The sequence below is a fragment of the Salarias fasciatus genome, chromosome 14 (assembly GCF_902148845.1).
Source record: "Salarias fasciatus chromosome 14, fSalaFa1.1, whole genome shotgun sequence".
In the NCBI taxonomy this organism is placed as follows: domain Eukaryota; kingdom Metazoa; phylum Chordata; class Actinopteri; order Blenniiformes; family Blenniidae; genus Salarias; species Salarias fasciatus.
In genome coordinates, this window is record NC_043758.1 from 18,805,797 (window position 1) to 18,828,191 (window position 22,395).

The 22,395-nt window shown below is 43.8% G+C and overlaps 1 protein-coding gene across 7 annotated transcripts in view; it reads left to right on the forward strand.

The window, feature by feature from the left end:
• Window positions 1-22,395, forward strand: part of mecom (MDS1 and EVI1 complex locus) — a 130,438-nt gene that overhangs the window by 28,378 nt on the left and 79,665 nt on the right. For all 7 annotated transcript variants that reach the window (XM_030108390.1, XM_030108388.1, XM_030108389.1 and 4 more), the window contains exon 2: window positions 13,459-13,805. In XM_030108390.1, the coding sequence (XP_029964250.1) occupies window positions 13,459-13,805 (347 nt within the window). The remainder of the gene's footprint in view (window positions 1-13,458; window positions 13,806-22,395) is intronic.

A 22,395-nucleotide genomic window follows, 5' to 3' on the forward strand; every position in this document is an offset into this window, starting at 1 on the left:
TAGCTCGAGAGCCGAAAAAAAAAGTGCGAGCACTCCTGCTCTACATGCATTCACCCTCTTCTCGGTTCCTTTCCTCCGCTCCTCGTCTCGCCACCAGCGGGGTTCAATTCCTCCACTTGAACGCTCAGGGCCAGCAGCGTACTGATTAGACCCGCACCCCCAGCCGCGCTTCTGAGTACTCTGCAGCAGGACGACTTCAAATGCACCTCGCTCCTGCCACCCCAAATAAAACCTGACTGGTCCTAATGGACATGTTTTAATCTCCCTGGGTTATTTGAAGATTTCTCCAGCCCGCTGCTGGCCACAGCAGAAACAAATTCCTCCTGCTTTGTTGATTAAACCGCTGCCTCTCCACCGTTGCTTATCGTTCAGCAACGAGCTGCTCTTTTTAATTAAAAGTGAGACACCACAAGTGTGCAATTAACAGCTGGTAATTATAGAGCTCTTCAGAAGTGCAACACTCCACCTTCATTTCAATTATATAATGGACAAGTGGCTTTTTGATCTCCAAATTAGTGAACTCTTGTTATATTTGTTTTGCGGGAGATTTGGAGGGTTAATAGTGGCCTATGGTGGCCCACCTCGTCCATGATTGATGTGAGCACAGAAAGAGGGATATTAAAAACTGAGACAGTCCATCAGGAAATGCAAATCACACCTTCATGTTAATGAGCGGGGCAACGGACCGGGCTGGCCAGCCGTGGCGTTTCATGTGGGAAAAGCGCCCACTCTGCTGTAAACTGATTAGTACATTTGAATTTGAAAGTTTAATTAAGCGCTTGTAATACGGATCATTTTGGAGAGTGACACATAGCATTAAATTGTTTGATACTTAATTTGGCTGTCTTTTTGATTGCAGAGCGTTGCTCGGGTAGAATTTGCTATGCAAGTGTGAGTTTTCTCCCAAAGGAGGCAGAAGCCGTGGACTTCATTTTAAGCCTTTAACTGATAACTGATGAAATTGTTTTTAATGACCAGTTCACTCTTTGGCTGTATAAAGCGGAACACTTGTTCAGTTTTAATTACAATTGATTTCCATCTATGTACATGGCCGTGGCATTGTTAGTTTAGAGTTAGCATTCTTTTACTGAGTCCATCAATATGAAAAAAGTAGACCTTGATTGATTTTTAAGCTGCGGAGAGCATGCACCAGGTTAAAATGAAGTGATTATTAATTGGCGGCAGCACTTTAATGTCTTTGGGGGATGCTTTCCGTTCTGCTCCATTTTACTGGATTGTCGATGTATCAAGTAGTTCAAAAGAAGTTTAATCTTGTTGCTTTAGTGATTTGTAATTGCTTTATTTCCCAAGTCAATATAACTCTTATAGAATTGTTTGATTTTGCTGCGGAAGTGCTGGCACAGCGCCTGCATTGTATTGTCTTCATTTCCATATGTACTGACTCTAAAAGGATGCGTTTCTTTCCACTCATTTGATAAACTCGGAAGTAATAATAATTAATTTCTTTAAAAAAAAAAAAAAAAAAAGCCTAGATTTTTGTTACGTGTGTTCAGCTCAATATTTTTTAAATTTCACTGAAATGTTCAAAAGACTTACAGGAATTAGAGGGGCCTTTCTTCCAATTCTGACTTGCCGTGCATGTTTCGAAGAATGTCTGGATAAAACACAGAATGAAGTTGCTCCCAATGGTGTGTGTGTGTGTGTGTGTGTGTGTGTGTGTGTGTTCGTTCACAAACTGGCAAATGTGATGGCTCATTTCCACTGCGTCGAGACTGCCCAAGCAGTAAAATGTGCTGCATAAGATAAGTCCATTAGTGTAATAGATATCTGATGTACTTTACACTTAACATGTTCACGTCAGGCAATCTGTCGTTAATTCCGCACTCATGCCACTTCAAATATGTTCAAAACAGGAAACCAAAGAGAAGGGGGAAAAAAAAAAAACACAAAACATATGAAGTCAACAATCTCGAGCCACTCAACCGTTGTGGAATTCTGCATTGGTGAATATTGGCAGCTTATTGTGAAATAAACACAGTATTTAAATTCAAACCAGGTCGTTATGGATGGTTCTTAAACAAAATGTCAGTCATTAAGAATGCCCATGTGGCTCTGCTTAGAGTCCCGGTTTGTTTGAATTAAGAAAACCAAATGGAGGATTCTGTAATTCCTCTCATCCCGGTCTGAATGACACACCAAGCATTTCCCATATGCCCCCTTAAGTGTGGAGATGGATGGTTGATGATGTGCCTGGGATAACGCGCACGTGTGCATGTATGTGTGTGATGGCAGTTTAATCTGAACTGCTGTTACTGTCATGTTTCTCTCTATCCCTCATTGTCCTCCTGCATTCCCACCTTAATCTCGCTGTCATTTGGCAGCTGTCACTCCATATTTAAGTCTTTTCCCTCTGTCCTGCTCTAGCAGACACACACACACACACACACACACACACACACACACACACACACACACACACACACACACACACACACACACACACACACACATTCCCTCAGCAGAAAAAAAAGTGTTCAAATGCATTTGTTGCAAATTTGAAGAGCCTCTTGGAGATACTGCAAAAATAATGCCCCAAAATACTCAAAGACGACACGGTGCTTTTATAAACCACATATTTTTGTTTGTCTGTTAAAGTGCAGCGCAGCAGGCAGGCAGAGCATGTTTTAAGGTTTGACGTGAGAGAAGGAGTGGCCTTGGTCTTTCACATCATTTCTGCAAACAAAACGAATCTTTTAATGGGACATTTTTAGGAAGTCTCACAGCTTAATTTGGCGCTAAGCCTGTAATCATACATGTTGCATGCATTCTTAGGGTAAATTGTTTGAATTTCGCTCCTAAAGCATGAGAGTTTGAAGCCCTGCTTTATCTGGAAATGTAACTCTGTGGTGTGTTTATGTCAAATCTACTAATAAAAGAACTTTAATCAAGGTACGGTGGTCTCTGCACATTAAAATATTGTATTTTATGAAAGATTTTAGAATATTTTCTTAGAATTATTCCAAGAAACAGCAAAAAAAAACTTTGGCAAAATCAATCAGCACCTCCCAAAAAAATCAGCCTTGATGTCTAAGTACTAACATTCGCGTATTAGAATTCAGCGTTGTGGCAGGTTTCACAAGCTGATTGGCACCTCGGTCTTCACAATGACCTGCTGTTTATGTCCATACTCTCATGCAGAGCTCTGCAGTGTGTTACACAGGAAGACAACAATCCCCATACAGGACCACAGTACAACTGCATTGTCCAGTTAAATCACCTCCTAAATAGAGGGAAATTGACATCCATAACAAATAACATAAACAGCCTCGGTGCTCCGAGGGGGATTTTTGTGACTCAGGGCACAGGGCTGAATGTTAACCTTCCAACAATCATTAAACAAACATCCTCTCCAGGACCTTTCCATGCCTGGGTCTGTTCCACATGTCGCGCTGTGGTTTGGAAAGTCTCTGTAGCCGCGGACATTATTGCATGTAACAAGTTCTGTAACAAAGTTAAGGTTGAATTGGCCTACTGCTGTGGTAGTGCTCGAGGCAGGCAGACCCTGTGAGTGGAAAAGCAACCCCCAGACAAAGTCCATTCATATCCAAAAATATTAAATGGAGGATGTCAGGTTGGTAGGAGGTGGGCAGCTTGTCACATTAGAAATACTCCGACTTTCAAGAAGTTTTTCTTTCTCCACCAAACACAGACCTCGTTGTGATTGTGTTCGGCGTTTTTTTTTTTTTTTTTTAAAAGTATCAGACCTGTTGTGCTGACTGCTGGACATTTTTACGCTCTGAGTCTGTGCATTCTGATGGATAATCGTGAAGGGGGCTTTCTGCGTTCACGAAACCCATTGTGCCCGTTAAACAATGCACGTATTGATAACCTTTGACATGTCACTGTAGTGTCACAGCAACATGAAATTAAAATCTCCTTTGGAACAGTTTCAAGAGGATGCAAAAGGTGAGAGAAAACACCGAACAAGAACAAGAACAGAAATTTGTTGGAGGGGATGGACATTGAGCTTGTTTAGTAGCAACCTAATTACACTCAAAGAACCCTGTGATGTGTGTGGCCCCTGTTTTGTTTTCGCAGTATCTGTGTGTGTGTGTGTGTGTGTGTGTGTGTGTGTGTGTGTGTGTGTGTGTGTGTGTGTGTGTGTGTGTGTGTCAGGTGTGTCAGGTGTGTGTGCATGTCCAAGTGATGAGTCCGAGTTTGTCAGATGCCTCAGTCCTGAGTTGAGGGCCATTTGTCATTGGTGGGATTCATTATTCGTGTATCTAACCTCCCCTCAGCTGGGCATGGTGATCACCACTGACCCCCTGTGACAACCACCGCGCCTTCATTATGTCACCGCGGCAACCCTGTCACAACCGCAACTCTGCAACTGTCTGGGTGACACCCCTGGGTGGGACTCCAATCTCTCATCTGGAGACTTGCCTGTCTCCGAGCTTGTCACTACGTGTGTGTGAGTGTGTGTGTGTGTGTGTGTGTGGTGCGTATTTGTAAATTGCCCTTGGTGCCTTTATATTGTCTTTTTTTTTTTTTTTTAACATTGTATCTAACTTTTTACAAACCTGCTTGTAATAATAATAATAATAAAAAAAATTATGCTATGGCTTCTGAATGAGATTTTCTGGCTGAAATATTAACTTATACAAAGAACACTTTTCTATTCCAGGGTTTGCGCCATCCATTATTTAACACCAACTATTTTGGGCTCATAAACTGTCCATTAAATAATTGAAATTACTTCCTCATCGGCGAACTGGGTTTTTGCGAAGCGTTTCCGTGCCATATTATCATATTGTCCTTCCCAGTGGGATCATTCTGAATAACATGCTGGACACTATTATGTTATTACCTCTCCCCCAGTTTTCTAATCAGCAATTATTCAATTATGTCCCATCAGTTGCAAGGTGTTGCCAATGTCACCGCCCTGGGCGTTTAGCCCCTGCTCTCTGTCAGGGGGAGACCCCCGGGGCCCCCGCAGAATGCTTGTGATTAGTGTTGCGTCTGCAGAGAGGTGACAGAATCCCTCTTCAAATATTTTGTCTTCATTTTACGGCTCTGAGATGCAATTATGGAGCAGCAGTTCATTACTGCAGCACGCAGCGCTTCATGTTTTATGCATGTAGCCTCATTTGCGGCCTTTATTAACGAGCCAGGTCTGACCAAGCTGCTCGCAACTACACTGAGGGCTGCGCCATGGCCACCGTTGCTTGTGTTTGTGTCTGTGTGTGTGTGCGTGTGTGTTCGTGCGTTTGTGTATGTGTGCTGGCAGTAGTATGAGTTAGCAGATCAAGGAAATCGGGGGGGTTGGTGCAAGATTGAGGGCTGAATGGAAAATAAAAAAAAAGGAAGAAAAGATGTGATTGTTAGAAAACTGGGTGATGCAGAGAAGGCGTGTGGTCAGTGCAGTGGTCACTTCACCGCCGTGCCCTCTCTATCCCAGCAGCCGGCCTCGTAATGTGGCTCTATAGCATCGCGACTGGGTGCAGACTGGCTCGGCTTAAAGGCAGTACATTGAAAGGGGTGGGGGCGGCAGGGGTGACTAACTGCACCTCCCTCCGCAGAAGAAACTCCATCTGCATCCAACATTGAGACAGATGAGGCCAATTTGGCTCCTTAAATTTCTGGGCTGTGATGGATGTGGGGTGGCTGTGCACATTGAGAGGTTTGTAGAAGGGTGCAAAAGGGAATGAAGGGAGAGACCGGCGAGACAGGTGGGGAAAGGGAGAAAGAGAGGGACATCCAGAAAAACAGAGAACGGGGACGGGAAGGGAGGTGAAGGAGACTCGCCGCTCAGCATGAGCGCTTTGAGTTTATTGTGTAAATTGATGTATTTATTGGTAATTCTCCTCCACCTCTTAATGTACAAAGGAGACACAGGGAAACGAAAGTCAAATGGTAGAAAACTTTCACAAGTGGACTTAACTGCTGGATACAGTATTTGATTGTTTGTATTCCAAATAAAGCTCCTGAGCGTACAACAGACATCAGTGTGTGCAGATGATCATTTTTGTAATATTTTGACTGAAGCAAGTATGAAGTTAATGTTCCATAGCTGCATGTGTCTTCAATGGAAAGTTTTTCTTAGGATAGGATGTTCTTTTGTGGCATCAACTGTGTGCATGGAACACAAAGGCAAACATGTTGGGACAAGGTCACAGATTCACTCCCTGCCTTTGATCTCAGTCCTCTGTGCCCGGTTTTCACGCCAAATCCTTGAATATTATAAATCCTAATTGCTTGACGTATAAATCTGCTATTTTTACATCACAAATACAAATTCGAAGTCGTCAGCGAGTGTTTGCCCACAAATTTGCCTAGCTTTAACTGACTGATGGTCTCCGGACTGCAGCTCACATCTGCAGTGCAGATCAGCCCCCCCCCGCCTTCGATAAGAACTACCATCCTCAGGCCTACATAAATATTTTATCAAGTATAATGGAAATTGTCAAATCAATCTAATTGTGTAATGCATTACGAAGACATCAAACTCAAACAAAGCACATATGCTATCATTTCTTTTAACAACTGGGCCAGGCCGGGCCGCGTGTGAGCCGGCGGTCTGGTACCCAGGGGGCCTTCCGCGGGGCTGGCGTGGCTGGCAGCGAGCGCTCGGGATATACGTCTTTCTCTGCTCTGCCCAGACCTGCCTCACTCACATTTCATCAAAGGAATCAATTTCTCAAATGCGCACAACTGTGAGCCATAATTATATTAGGGCCCAATGGCAGTTAGCCATGACATGAAAGTGAGAGAGGGCGGCGGGGGAGAGGGGGACGGGGAATGGTCATTCAAGCATGTTTGCATTAACATGTGTTGTTTTTAAGAAAACACGTTTTAGAGAGGGGCGGTTTGCTTCCGTACACAGGAGAAAAAGCTACTTATTTTCGATTACAACTTGCTGTTTTATTCCTGGAATATAATTTATTTTCAATTATAAGAAACCTCAAACTACAATTTCTTACAATGTCCCCTGATCCAATCTGGGATGCCGATATCTGTTACACCCTCTCAAAGACACATCCGAGGATTCCTCACTTCAGTGTTGCTACATAAGCTGGTTTTCTCTGAAAAATCTGACTTTCAGAAGAAACGACCCTTACCGCACGGTGGATCTGTTACTGCCATTTGCCCCAGAACAAGACCCTTAACCCCCAATTTGATTAATTTTTAGAAAAAAAAACAAAAAACGGTCAGTTTTAAAATAATCACACTTCTGCAAATACTGAGAATAGTTATTCAGGGCTTTTAGATCCTCTCAGTTTCAAATAGTACCTGCAAATAAGATTAACCACCACATTTTCCTATGATACATCAAATAGATTTTACAACCTCAGTTTTATTTTCTCTCATCTTTCTTCCCCATTCATTCTCACTCGTCACCTTTTGAGAAACCTTCCCACCCTTTCTCCTCACACTCCTCTCTCTTCCCTTATCTTGCCCCATCTGGGAGCTCCACGCAGTAATCCAGAAGGTCGTCCCTCTTTAGTCGCTTGCTGATGTATGGCCTGTGGAAATAATGTTAGTGCCGGGTTATTATTCTGTTTGCTTTACATGTGACAGGCCTGAGTTAGCGTCCGACTGGGATCCGATCTCATTAGGCCAAATGCGGGGCTAAAACAATCATAAAAATCATTTGGCACTGGCATCCCACTTAGGAACACCTGTCAACATACAGGCGGAAGATAAACTCCGCAAATTACAGTCGGGACTGAGATTGAATCAGGGAAACGGAGGGAGGAGTGAGTGAGAGCGATGCCCATATGCTTCATGTTGTTAGAGATTTAATGGTATGGAGTGGTTCGGTTGATGTGGAGACTCTCTTGTTGATGATATTGATTGTGGTTTTAGGACGTAAACTGTGTGAGAGCGTGTGTGTATGCGTGTGCGTGTGTTTGCTTGGACATTCATCTTTGTGTTCATTGAGACTTCATTCATTAGCATTTCATTAAGAATAAATGTAGTTTGTTAATCCTCAATATTGATTGTTTCAGCGCAGCGATTTGTCTTTTGTTACAAATACATCACCAAAATTCTCGCACTTACTCAGCTGTGTTTTCTCATGTGTCACTCAGTAGCTTACAACTTTATGGAACGGTGCGAGCCTCCCCTGCGCTCCGACATACTTTATTTTTCTTCTTTTATGCAAACACACACTCTCTTTCCTCCTCTGTGTTACTCGCACAAGCCTCCCTCTCTGCCGCCGCTGTTTGGTCCGCTCCTCGCCCTGTCCAAACATACATCTTTATCAAGCGGTTGTTGTCAGACAACATTAGATAATTAATAGGCCATTTGTCAGGCCTGTGAGAAACATGTTAAAATCCCCGAGCAGCTCCCCAGATAAATCCTGCCACATACACTGCCTCCTTTGTTGTGTCAGCCTGCCATCGGAGCTGCAGATTTACCATTAAAGGACGCTCATTATTAATCACAACTAATGCTAATTAATTAGGTGTCTCTGTGTGTGTGCATGCGCGGGTGTGTGTGTGTGTGTGTGTGTGTGTGTGTGTGTGTGTGTGTGTACACAAAGGGTCCAACTCCAAGTTTCAGTTTGTTGAACAGTGATAATTGGTTACTCTGCCCAGGGCCCTAATGGAGTGTTTTCCATTTGGAAAGGGGAGCAGTTGACCAACACAAGGGGTGAAAAACACAGACAATGCTCTCCTTAATTAAGACTTAAGTGTTAAGAGCGCCGCTCTTGTTAGTGCAGTGATTGTGTGTGTGTGTGTGTGGTTGTGGGTGTGTGTTTGTGTGTGTCTAAGCCTGTATGTGTGTGCTTTCATGCAATGTGGATGCCAGTTTGTGACAATATGCCTGTGAGGATTTGCACACAACTTTTAATGTCAGTAGCATGTATCTCTATCTTTCTTTGAATTATTTCTTGTGCTCAAATATTCATAGTTATAATGACTATAGTGTTAACTTGTCTTGAATTTAAAAAAGCAAACCTTTGGAACTTGTGATATATTTTCCACCACATTCTTTTAAATCAGCATTTTAAAACAATACTGATAAAATTCCATTTTAATTTAATTCCCCAAAATTTTAATTCTTGGCTGAGAAATCAGCTCCCAGCATGTGAACGGTGGACAGTTGTCTTAACCAGTATGTACGGAGGTGTGTAGAGACTGAATGCTGTTGGTTAGTATCAGTCAGTTCCACGGTCACCCCAACGGACCAAAAGACTCCCCGAAAGCGGTTTTAAGGCCTCCATTAAGCACAAAGACAGAGTTAATTAGGAAGCTTATTGCCTCTCCCGAGGCCACGGGGCTCCAAACCCTCTCCATATACACCCTACTGAGGGAATGCAAACACATACTGATGCACTGTAATTAACAGCAGATCAACAGCAGTCATTTTCTGACTGGCAGTAGCTGTGAGAGTGTTAAATGTACCCACATGGAAGATAATTATTTTTATTTTGTCTCGAATTTGCTCACAGTCTCTCAGGGAATCTTCTTTTTTCGAGCAGAAGTCTCAGCATACAAACCTGCCATACTGTTGCAGTCCCCTGAACTGCTCCAACACATTTGGAGTTATTGTTTGTTTTATGAGCTATCTACTTCTCTGTGTTTTCCAATTTGAGATTGTAACAACAGCACTGACACGTTTCTATGTTTTTCCAGTGCCGAGTGTGACAGAAAGCAGCTGATTGATAAAGAGCCGCAGTTTCAGAATTGGGATGATGACTAATGGTGGGGATCATGTGTGATTATGTTTGACCTGTAATACAAGGGTAAGCCCTCCTTCACATTTGTCTGTTAGCACAGGCAACAAATGATGTCTCCAGATAAGCACGAGGGCCAGTCCTTATAAGGTGAGGAGTTCATTTCCATATTTCACAATATGGGACCCCATCAGTCAGCTGTTGGCCCTCTTTATCTGGCTACATGAAGTGATCTGTGAATTGGCTCGAGGCTAAGCAGATGATTAATGTTCGCTCTTTACAACATACAGTATCATAACCCGTCCAGCATTTTAAAATAAGAGGCAGAGATGCGGTGGAGCTTCAATGTGAAATGCCAACGTAGTTGCATGCAAATTTGTTTGACATGACACAATATTAAAAATCAAATTACGTAATAAAAACTACGGGGGTCACTCAACTATTAGAAAGACGGCAATGATGTGAAGGCAAGAAAGACAGCGGTAAAGAAGAAAAAACATTTGGAGGAGGGGGCGGGTGGGTTGGGGTTGACTCTGTCCACAGGTAGGTTATTCTCTCTGTAAACATATGTATCCATTTGTCCCGTGGGCGCGTCCCCTCGGTGTCCCGTCAGCAGTGGCTGGGTCACGCCTCCATTAGGGGCTTTGTCACAGTGATTAATAGCTCTTTCTATCATCTTTAATTCACTCCCTGATGATGGCGGCCCTGCTCGCTGCTCGGGGTAATCATGTGATGTATGAGTCTGCCCAACACCTTGTGGCAGAGGTGAAAATCATTCCACCCATGCAGATAGCAGGCCTGGGAACAAATGTTTTCCCTCTTAATAAAAATTAATGAATTTGGTGTCCAGCGTGAGCTTTTGAATGCGTGATATATCTGCGTGTGTGTGCGTGTCTGTGTTTATGCTGAGTGTCATGATGTATTTTCCTGCGTTAATGGCTGATTTTGATGATGTGATAATATTGTTTTCTTTACTATTTTGCACTAAATCTTGTGTGTTGTCTTTTGGATACAAAAACATCAAAGGTTTGTGGCCTTCTCCTTTTTTTTTTCAAGCCCTTGCCTTGTTACACTATCAAGATGTGCCATCTATGTTATTGATGCAGTCAAAGTCATGATGCTGCTCTCCGCTGGAGTTCCCCTCCTCTACCCAGAATTCTTCTAAAGCTCCGTCTCTGATGAGGGGCGTCAGCTTGCAATGATGAAGTCATGTCCATTACTGAACAAACAAACAGGACTATTTTCTTTATGCGAGTAGAGACAGACACCCCAGCACACACACACACACACACACACACACACACGCACGCGAGACCACTATTTTTAAAACTCTGAACATCGCATATTTGTTTTCGTCTAACGTTTACCTTGCAGAAACATATATGTTTACGAGCTGAAACGTTCTCACTGAGTCCGTTGGAGCAGGAGAACTTCTGGCCTAAATCAAATATAAACTTTGAGACCAGCGCGAGAGGGGAAATGTCAGAGCAGAAGGAGGATTGGAGGGATACTGTTACCTTTAAAAGCTCTCGTCCCTCCACCATATGGCAAACTTCACATCCAGCCCTATAACCACGTTACACAGTCCCCATGCTGAAAATCATTACGCTGACTCCCGGAGCCACATTGAGTTTCATGCGCTGCTCGGCCCACGACGGTCTTTAAGAGACTTTTCCTTCAAACACACCGGGCCCACACAGTGTGTGTGTCAAACACAATAGTTTCACAGACACTGTGATCAGGTATTTGCTGTAGAGAGTGACTATGAGAAATGCTTGAAGCTATACATGTGTTTTGACACACACACACACACACTCACACACACACACACACACACACACACACACACTGCATGACATAAAATCAGACGTGTATGAAGTGTAGGCATTGGACAGCTGATTTGGCACAATGTGCTCATGCAGAGAATTTGTAACCCGAGCAAACATATTGTGACAGGAATGATGATTCTTAGCAGGCAATAGAATATGATTTGTGCACTGCTCACGCAGCTGACTCTTTCAATATTTTTTTCCCAAAGATATTACATTATATCATACTTTGACCTTGCAAATGTAAAAGTAGAATACATTTTAGGGATCTATTCAGTTCATTGCTTTTTTTCATGGATTATGTGTGGTTAAATTAGACAGCAACAGAATTTTACTCAAGTTAAGGTTTTCAAGGAACTGTACTGAGCTTTTTATTTCTTCACCTTTGACTGGCTGAAAGACGGACCAGGTTACAATTTGCTCCGACAGGATGGGCTTCACTGCGGAGTGGAGAAAGTATATCTTCTAAGTTAATTCACACATCAAACAAAAACCATCATAATATCCGTCCATCTTCTGTACCACTTTATCTAGTCCAGAATGGTGGGATGCTGGAGCCAATCCCAGCTAATTTAGGATTAATATTAGGACAAATTCTAGACAGGTCACTTACGCATTCACTTTTACACTGATTTAATGTTGTCGGTTAACATGCATGTTTTCACCAATCCACCAGTACACAAGGGAAACATGCAAACTCAACATAGAAAGGCTCAACCCATGACCTTCTCACTGTGCAGCGAGAGCGCTGTCCACTGCACCACTGTGCAGGCCAAGAGCATACAGTGAACCTTAAAAACACATGTCCAGGTCTTGAGTTAATCTCTCCGGCTAGTCCATGACCTCCTGTGGCCAATCACAGTGACCCATTCAGTCACAGCTTTTAAGACGTGGCCAGAGAACAAGAGGGCGCATGTGTGTGGATCAAAGGTTCTCTGGCCGACAGGGCAGAAGTACAGTGTCACACAGGAAGCCCTTCAGGAATGTTCCGCGGCCCAGGGATGGGTTGTTGAGCCTCATTAGCAGAGCCCGCTCTCCCCGTGACCTGTCAGCCTGTGTTAGGCACAGACCACCGCAGAGCGGCAGCTTCCTGCGGATCATTTCCGGCATTCAGTGTCTGTCTGTCTCACTGTGTGACACCTGGCTGGCGGTCAGCTTCTTCATGACACCGCCGTCTCGATCTGTCTGAATCTTTGTCGTCTTTTGTGTGGTGACCATATGTGTCGCCTGTTTGTTTCACTTTGATGTCAACGCAAACCTAATGTTCTGCATTCTGGGGGCAAATAATTTAATTTGGACTTCACTGTAACACTTTGATCCTGACCACTCTGTGTCAACACTCAAAATTACTCAATCATCGTTCCACTATTGAGGTCCAGCAGCCACGTGTGCCACTCTGAAGAAGCCCAGTGTGGGTTCCAGGGTCAGGCTTCGATGTCCTGTTTCACTCTATTCACAATTAACCCCGCTGCGCTTCCTTCTGTTTTCACTGTGCAGTGGTGAAAGAGATCAGGAAAAGGAAATATAAAACAGTCAGAGCAGCACAATGCTGAGCCGACCTCGCTTGCCCACCTTGGCATCAGCTCAAGCAAATGGCAATCATGCCATGTTTTTGCTGTAAGCTCTTAAAGCCTGTTTTTGACCGTCAAGTTATTCTACAAAAACTAAATATATTGCTATTTTGGAATGTGTGTGTGCGTGTGTGTGTTTTCACATCTAGAAGCAAGAAGAAAGAAACTACAACCTGGCAGCTGTAAAAGGCAGGCTCCCACTGGTGTTTTGTTTTTTATCAATTTCATAAAACTTTCGCTGCCTTTTCAGACCTGTAAGACACTCTCAGTATTTATGTGTACAAATAAAGTAACTAACAATATTATCAGAGCTCATGCAGTTAGATGAGTTTACCAGAAGGTTTTTGGAACAACTGAGCAAACAAAAGCTGTGACTGAGCATCTCCCTCACTTAGAGAGTCTGTTTGTCTCACAGGTGACGGTGATGATGACTTCTCACTTTATCCGTCTGACGTCTTGGACGAAGTCATCGGCTCGGACCGGAATGGCACGCCTTCCTCGGCCCTTGTTGAGGACCCGCCATCACCTCTCCTCTCCGATGATGAGTCTTCGCCCCAGGAACCCTTGTCAGTCCAACAAGCAGGTGTGTTTTCACCCCAAGACGAGCTGTCCATTCCCCTGGACTTCGAACTGCGAGAGTCGTCGGTTCCAGCAGGGGGCGTGGGCATCTGGAGTTGCAGGAAGGTGAACATCGGAGAGCGCTTTGGACCATATGAAGGAGAGCACAGGCCGTTTCTCCAAGATCCCACACAAGGCTGGGAGGTAGGAACATGTTGCTTTTGTTTTTGTCCTCATTTGAACTTCTATCCAATAAAAACAGAGTTGTGTGAGTAAACAGCCTCCATTAGGTGTTGGTCCCCCAGCATTGGAGTCCACCCGATGAGAAAGGCTGTGGATCCCCTCTGTGATTTTGGATTTGCCACAACATTAAAGTAACGCCAAATGCTATTAAACACAGTCACTCTCATAAATATACAAAAGTAGGAACCTTCAAAATGATCTTTTTTTTTTTAAAGTAACCACTAGACATTTATGTCTTAATATGTTTTGTTATAATGTTGGATATCAAGAGTCAGTTCAAGCTAAAGAGAAAACTTTCTGCGATTCCATGTTGTTTTTTTTTTGACGCTTTCAGAGTTGAGTTCATGGCAACTTGCTCAGCTTGTAAAACACCAGCTTGAGTCACCATTCAAGGATAAACATTGCTGTTATAAAGTTTTCTGGAACAGTAGGGGCCCTCTTTTCAACAGTTTACTCCACTGGAGCGTTCACACCAATGCTCTTTTATACACTCTCTCATGTCGTCATGTTCACATTTAGCTCGGCGGCCGCAAGGCTGCTGCCGTCGTTTGTCGTCCAGTGACGTAATGTCACCTCTGTGTAACCCAGAGAAATAAAGTTGAGGTTGTGCTCTTAACTCAATTAAAATGAAAAGCCATAAATTCCTTCTTCATCCTGGTTAGGGACTCAGTGTGGCCATTGGCAAATCAAATGTTGGTCAACAGACACACACAAAAAAATCGAAGGCAGGGTCACAGGACAAGGTCAAAGGTTAGAAGTGGTCTGTGTCAGTGTTAGGCTAGTGCAATTTTATGGAGCAGGGTGAAGGGGTTTGTAGAGTATCCGTTTCATTTAGTCTCCCCAAATAATTCTTCTCTGATTTGAAAGGTGAGGATTTAGTCATATTCATGTTTTGGTCTCTTTATGAGACGAAGTCGAGCTCGTTAAGAATAGCTGATCGTGCAGTTTAGAAAATGAAGAGTCATAAGTTTGAATATAAGGACAACAGAATTCAGGATTCCTCCTCTGGATGTAAGTCAGTGCTACTTTTTTTTTTAGCTAACATCAACATTCTAGTGGTACACATAGGGTCTGGACTCACAACTGCAATTCTCTGAAACGTCTCCCTACTGTGTAGTGAGAGGCAATATGTAAATGCATCTTAAACAAAAGTGACGAAAAACTCTTTACTTTCGACCGTTTTCATAATTTTATGAAACAGTCTCTGTCCCTGACGAAGAGATTTACAGCTGGTTGAACAAGCTCTCTGAGTTATTCTTTTTCCCAGGGAAGGAAATACAGAGGAAAAAGAGGTTCCATGAATTTTAATCTGGCGGTAATTTATGGGGAGCTTGAATAATAATAATATGTATTTAAAAAAGCTGAGGAGCTGGGACCTGAGTGTGGGTGCATCCATGCATTTGTGAGTGTGTGTGTGTGTGTGTGTGTGTGTGGTTGTGTGTGTGTCTGGGGCCAGGCGGACTGGGAGGCTGAGGGGAAAGATGGGATCCTGGCGAGGCAGCACTGTATCACAATGTTTAATTACCATCCTGACAGCGAGCCATAACTCTTTCCATTAAGTAAATAAGTTGTAAAGAATTTATGATGAAATGCCACATTATTCAGAATGGATATTCAGTGATGACATCCCTCTGCATTAAATATGGTAAACGCCATTAAGTCCCGCTGACCCTCCCCCTTCGTCTGCCGTTTACCATACCTCTGCTGTTGAAACCCCCCCCCGAACCTCCCCCTGCCTGAAAACCGTCAATATGCCAATAACCCTGCTGAGGGTCTGTAAAAATAAAATTGATTTCGTAAATGTGAGTTAAGATAGATATGTTTGCTTTCATCATCAATTCCGCGCGGCACGGCGAGGTGATGTCACCGACCGGGGAGCGATAAAGTGGCGCTCCCATCTGGAGCGTTTGATGTAGGACCCTGAGCAGCTCAGGCCAGTGTTGACAGACTGGGGGAAGTTTGTCACCAGGGAGGCCACCACTCCTCAGCACCATCACCATAAATTCGGAAGCTTTATTCATAAAGGGGAAGCGTGAGTTATGGCGTCCATGATGCTTTATGAATACAGGAATGGTGACTTATGGGAAAGATAGCTTCTGTAAATAAGAGGTAAGGCAGGCAGCCGTGAGGGGTCTGTCAAGCGCACCTACCCCGTGGTATGCAGAAATGAAGTGCTGACTGTTCCCGCCAGCATGTGCACAATGTGTGTTTAGAAAATACAGAAAAAAATCATAAGAAGTATTTATGAACTTTATTTAAAAATATATTATTGATAAAAGAATAATTGACTTGAAAAAGGATTTTAAGGTGAGCATACATGCAAGTTCTCTGCAGTTACTCTATTTTTCTCTTACAGTCAAAGAAACGCAGTATTTGGGCACTCACAGACAGAGAGAGTCAAACGTTCCCGACCTCAAGAGAACTGTTAAAAACCCTCTGTGTGTCATTCTCTGTTTCCATCCGCTGTTGCTGAAATTACTTTGTGTTCCTGTGCCCATTCAAGTATGTACTCTATATTCATCTGCAGTTTTCAACACTTCAGCTTTTCATTTGAACTTTGTTAAAGTGAAATAATGATTTGTAATAAGTCATGTTGTCTTAGATTTAAAACACATGCAAATAAGAAGTATTTTGATTCACAGTGTCAGACTTTTGGACCTCATAGTAAATGTTTTATACATAAGTGATGTTAAACCTAAGCTATTACTCACTGCAGCAACCACTTGAGTGACTTAAGATTTATGTTCAGTGTGAGAGATTAAAAGGTAAACTGAAACAAACTGGATTTATTATTGACAATAACAAATATCTAATACAAAGAGAGGGAGAGTTTTGAAATGAGTCCAAATGGCTTTCGGTGTATGAATGTAAAGTGACATGCCTTTTTATCTCGAGTGATGGTGCCAGCTCTCACTCAAATCCAGCAGGACAAAGCTAATATTCTGTTTTAAGCACTGATCTGGGGTGGAACTTATGCAGCAACTTCCTTGTGAAATTCTTTTTGAATACTAAAAGGAAATAGGCTACAAAGTAATCTACAGTATATTACAATTCACCTGTCATCTTGCAGAGTAGGTATGAGATGGCCAATACTCAACCACAGTGTTTTATTTGTGTCTGTGGCCCTCCCTGAAAATGCTCTTAACGCCCGGATGCCCCCCAGTCCATATTCTGCTGTCTCTCTCTCTGAGTCGTTAGGCACATTGAAATTCCAACTCCATTTATGTCTGTCCTCTTCTCAGCAGCGACAACAATAAGACAGAGAGCTGGAGTCCACGAGAGAGTTATCCGGCGCTCAATGAGCTTTTGGACTCACCCATACTTGCTGCCCCACAGGATTATGGGTCCTGGGTTTAGAAATCTGGGTGCCTCCTGCTGCAGGAGCGGTGGGCGGGGCAGGTTAGGGATGGAAGAAGGGGTGGGATGGCGAGTGGGGCGGGACAGGGGTGCTTAGGGGTCTTTGTGCGACTCTTGAGTGAGAAGCGGAGGTGGAGGTGGAGGCGATAGCGCTGGCGGTAGCAGTGGTGCGGAGGCAGTGAAGGAGATTAGCAGTGATGTTGAATGGGAGTAGAGGATTAGATGACTGGGCAGGGCCTTTCCCGGCTATTTTCCTGTCTTCTCAACCTCCTAGTCAGGAGAGGATGGGAGGATAGAAGGAGGAGGAGGAGTGGCAGATGCCTGACCAGGAGGAGACCCATCTTTTCAATTATCGTCAGCTGGAGCTCTTCTGTTTTTCATGATTTAGTGAATGAAATAAAAGGATTTCAGAGTTTTTATCAACATCTAGGATGATGAAATTTCTCCAAAAGTTAACCTGACATGATTAAGTTTAATATAGCCAGCGGTTAATAACAATATATCATTAGGAAAAAAAAAACTTGATGAGTTTAACTACCTGCAATGTCGTTCTGACTTACTATTTGCACAATCTATATGAACTCAAGGGAAGGTCAAGGCCAGAATTAAGGTACTGTGTGTCGGTGTCCTGCATGTGTGTCGGTGTATGCTCTTGTGTGTGCATGTGTAGGACAGAGTGTGAGAGTGTAGCTGGAGGGCGTTTCAAGAGGGCGTGTTTTTTTGTGCACGGATAAGCCGCTGTCCTGAATGAATGCAGATGTCTCTGGCTGGCTGTCCGCATGTCCCCAGTGCACTGACGGCCTGTCACCTCTCTCTGTCACAGGCAGAAAGAGCCACTCTCAGTTCTGGGTAAAAGCCCCCTTAATCCCCCCCCCCCCCCCCCCCCCAGCCCCTGCCACATCCCGCTACTGTCAGCATAGATGGCCCTGCCCACAGCAGAGCTTAGAAAGACAGGCGCTTGGGATGAACCTCTCTGTCACTCACACACTCTCTCAATGGACACACATCTTCACATTTTCACACACATACACGTATACTTTTTCTGAAATTCAAAGTGGAAAAAGTCCTGCATCGACAAAGGCCATGTGAATGCTGGTCGCCGGCGCATTGTGCCGTGTGAACTCAGCGGCTGCGCGGACAACATTGTGGGAACTTATGAGGAGAGCACTAAACGGCTGAAGAGACACTGTGTTGTAATAATAAAGCAGGAGTTCATAGCACACACTTGGGTCTCGTTGGCACTTAATGAATTGCAGAGTAGACAATAAAGACCATCGAAATCCACTGTGTGGGACTGGATAGTGTGAAGAGGGAAATGTGTCACCGTGTACACAGGATGCTCTGAACATCAGGCTGATCTTAAAAAAAAAAAAAAAAAAAGCTGCAGAGGAAACACTATTCTTCTAGTTGCAATTAATATAGCAGCAGTGGAGCAACCGTGTTGCTTAGCTCCGCAAGTGTGACGACTTGCCGATCATCCTGAGGATTGCATAAGTGAATCTAGCAAAACAAGAAACTCAGGTATCTTAAATCTTACTTTTCATGCCATTGTTTATATGTAATCAAAGCAAATACTAGCTTGAGCGATATATTTATCTGAACTTTTTAACTTACAATGCACCAAAGCTGTCAAAAACGGATTCCTAAAGGCCCAGACTTTGTTGCAACAGAAACAAACAAATGAAAATGTAACAGGCAGCAGAGTGAAATTAATTTGTAACCGACAACCAAAAAACAATATTTCAAGTAATGTGATGGTAAAAGAAATTGATGACCACTTTGTTCCAGATTCACCAAAGCCTAACACTGACAGGCATGCAGGCTCTGAGATGCACATTTTACTTATTTTGCATTTTCCCACTGATTTAACAGTCTGCGAAGCACTTGACATTGATAGTCACATTCACCCATTTGAGCAGCTGCAGTGCAAAGTGTTAAGTCCATCCAGCGTCTTGCTCAAGGACACCTTGACATATGAACATGAACAAAGCATTGAACCTGCAACATTCTGACTGAGAGACAAACCACTGTACCAACTGAGCCATATCCCTGCTTCATTTTATGTACTGTTACATTTTGTTATTGGCTGTTGCTACACCAAGTCATGATTGATGGTTCCAATATTTTATACCAAAACTGAGCCAAGAATAAGGCTTAACGTTCGACTATCTACCCAGTTTATCAGTCCTGGTGTGTAAACCACACGAGCTTTGTTTTGTTGCTCCGCTGGTAGAGAGGGTGCTGCCTCCCTTCAGCTCATACCCTCAGCCATGCTGTGTCTCCCGGTGTCTCTGGGAGAGAGGAACTTCTCGTCCGGTGGAGCTGGAGTTTGATTGTCCGAGACAGCAGTGATGCCCACTTAAAACCCCAAAGACAAAACAAGCCGGGGGTTCATCTCCCAGCCTCTCAGGCGACTGATGGTTCTTTCTTCGGGTTAATCTGTTGTTTGTTGTTGCTTGCCTACACTTCTGTGTGTGTGTTTGGGCTGGTGGGGGTGTTGACACTCTAATCTCATGTGGGAAGGCGCGGCACATTCAGAATGAAAACAACGCAAAACACAGAGAAAGTGAGAAGATGCTCCAACATGATGTTCAGACGCTGTTCAGACTAAAGAAAATGAAAAAATACCCTTCACATTTATTCTCTCATTTCATAGCTCTGATCCCCCCCTTTCTTCTTCCACCTTCTCCATGAGCCCCTCCTCCTCCTCCTCCTCCTCCTCCTCCTCTCTCTTTCTCTGTCTGAGTTCCCAGCAGGGAGGGGAAGTTAGGTTAACTAACTGAACAAAGTCAGAGTGAATTGCAGAAGGACAAAGCCGGGCGTGAGTGGGGGCTGTGTGCCAGTCGGAAGGTGCAGCCGGCGGCACAATACCAGGTGAAGGAGGCTCTCCTCAGGGGTCCGTCCAAGCAGGGCAAAGGTCGTGCGCCTTAGCAGATCTGAAATGAATGGGAGAACCTGTTTGATTGAAGATGGAGGTCAGGAAAATGAAGGAATCCACCTGCTTGAAAAGCTCTCAGCCAGGGGCGTTATCCTGCCCATTATATTCGTCTCGCCAAGATTCAAGCTAGTCGAGATGTTAGCTAATGGTGGGAGTCGGAAAACACCCTCAGTAACCACAAAGAAAGGAGACAAATCCGATTGAAAACACATGCAGGGCATGCTCAATAGCAGAATGACACATGTCTAGACAGCCATAGATATAATAGTATTTATATGCAGGTGCATTGACTCATCTGTGTGATATAAATGCTACTGCCTTGTAACATACATTTACATCCTCTATTCTCTGCTGTTAAAGCACTTTGCAGGCCGAGATAAAACAGGAAAGCCTCAAAGTCACTGTCAGACCCATTATTCCTGAAAACATTTCTCTTATTAGAGGTTTTATAGAAGAAGTTTAAAAAAAAAAAAGAAAAGAAATGTGAAAGGTTATGTTGCAAACTTTACCAGCTTGAATTAGTTTCACAAGAATGAGATTTTTATGGTGCTGACCGGAGACTCTCAGAGCCTTATTTAAGGGTAGATAATAGTCAGAGAACCGTCGAGTAAAGCATTCTCACATTATTTTACAACTATATAGGCATTGTGGTTAAAACACTGAGGTAATGCTCAAAAAGAGTGAGAGGAATGCACAAGAGCTACTGACTCCACCCTGGCCGGGCGCAATCACATCAAACACACCTCATCAACCGCACTTCTGGGTGAAAAAAATACTAAGAAGTGCTATTATTCACTTCAACACATAGGGATCAACACTGCCTGTTGGAAAAGTGTGTGTGTGTGTGTGTGTGTGTGTGTGTGTGTGTGTGTGTGTGTGTGTGTGTGTGTGTGTGTGTGTGTGTGTGTGTGTGTGTGTGTGTGTGTGCACTCATGCGCACATTATCGAAACCACCAGCATGGTAAATGCACACACGCACACACACCCACAAAATGTGCCCTGTGCACTCTGCACAGATAGGAGTGAGAATAAGGGGACCCCTAAACAGCATACAGGAAACCAAGGTGATGAATTCCGTGTGCGGGGCCACAGAGCCCGGCTCACAGATAGCTTATCTAGCGGATTGATAGGGGAAGGGCCTTCCCTTAAAACACAACACTGATTGTTTCCAAATGTCTTCCCAGTGGAGCTCGTTGGAGAGATGGAGAGACAGCGACTCTGGGGGCAGAGCCTGCGAGGTTTTTATTGGTCCAGTCCGAGGAAACAGAGAGGGGAACGGCAACTTTGTCCTGGCTTTCCTGCCCTGTGTAGCTGCTAGTGCTTAACTACCAGTCAGATCACATTACCCAGGCAGTAAATCTAAGTACCGGTTAACGCAAATAATCAAGAGCTAATACTGCTCTACGAAACCACTTTCCCTGTGTCTGTGGTCAGAGTTGTGCAAACAGGCACAAGCCAAGGCCCTCTGTCCTTTCAGCCTCTGCCAGACTCTCCCTCGCTCTCTCACGGCTATTATAACCTACACACAGCCACAGTCTCCGTGTATCCATGTATCCTGTATGAAGTGTGCGTCCCTCTGTGTGCAGTGTGTGTTCATTCATATGTTTAAGTCTCCCCGTTGTCCCCGCGCTGCAGTTCAAAGGGTAATGGCATGGTGCGGTCTGGTTTGAGAGCTTATTACTGAGTTAAGCGCTGAAAAACACAGTCCGGGCCGTATTTATCACTAAAACTCTGTAGCCCCTCATAGCCCCTCTTCCAATTACTCCATACTGCTGCTCCAATTAGAATTGAGCAGGTCTAAAAGCAAAACCGTGAGCTGCCAGGTTTGGAGAGAGCAAAAGCAGAGGCCTGGAGTGGCAGTAATGAGGTCTTAACCCCGACTTTGCTCTATTATGTCATAATGCTTTAATTCGAGCCATATGATAGGCTGCTGTACTCCTATGTTATTGGAAAGTCAATATTTGTGAGCGGGTCCTGTCTGTGACTCTCAGATGTGGTTTGGGAGTAAGAGCGAAAAAAAAAGGCAAAAAATTGGTGAGGATTGAATGATTGACAGAAACAGAATACATGGGGCTGCGCAGGGATGCTAACGTGCTAACACCAGCTATTATTAGCTAGATAGATATGTCACTTTTACTCTGAAACATAGGTAGTTTGTGTTACAGATGTATAAGTGGTGGTTGGAAATGTGCTAAGGTGGTGATAAGTTGGTGAATTAATATTATCAATGTGACTTTTTTGAGATTTATGTGAGCA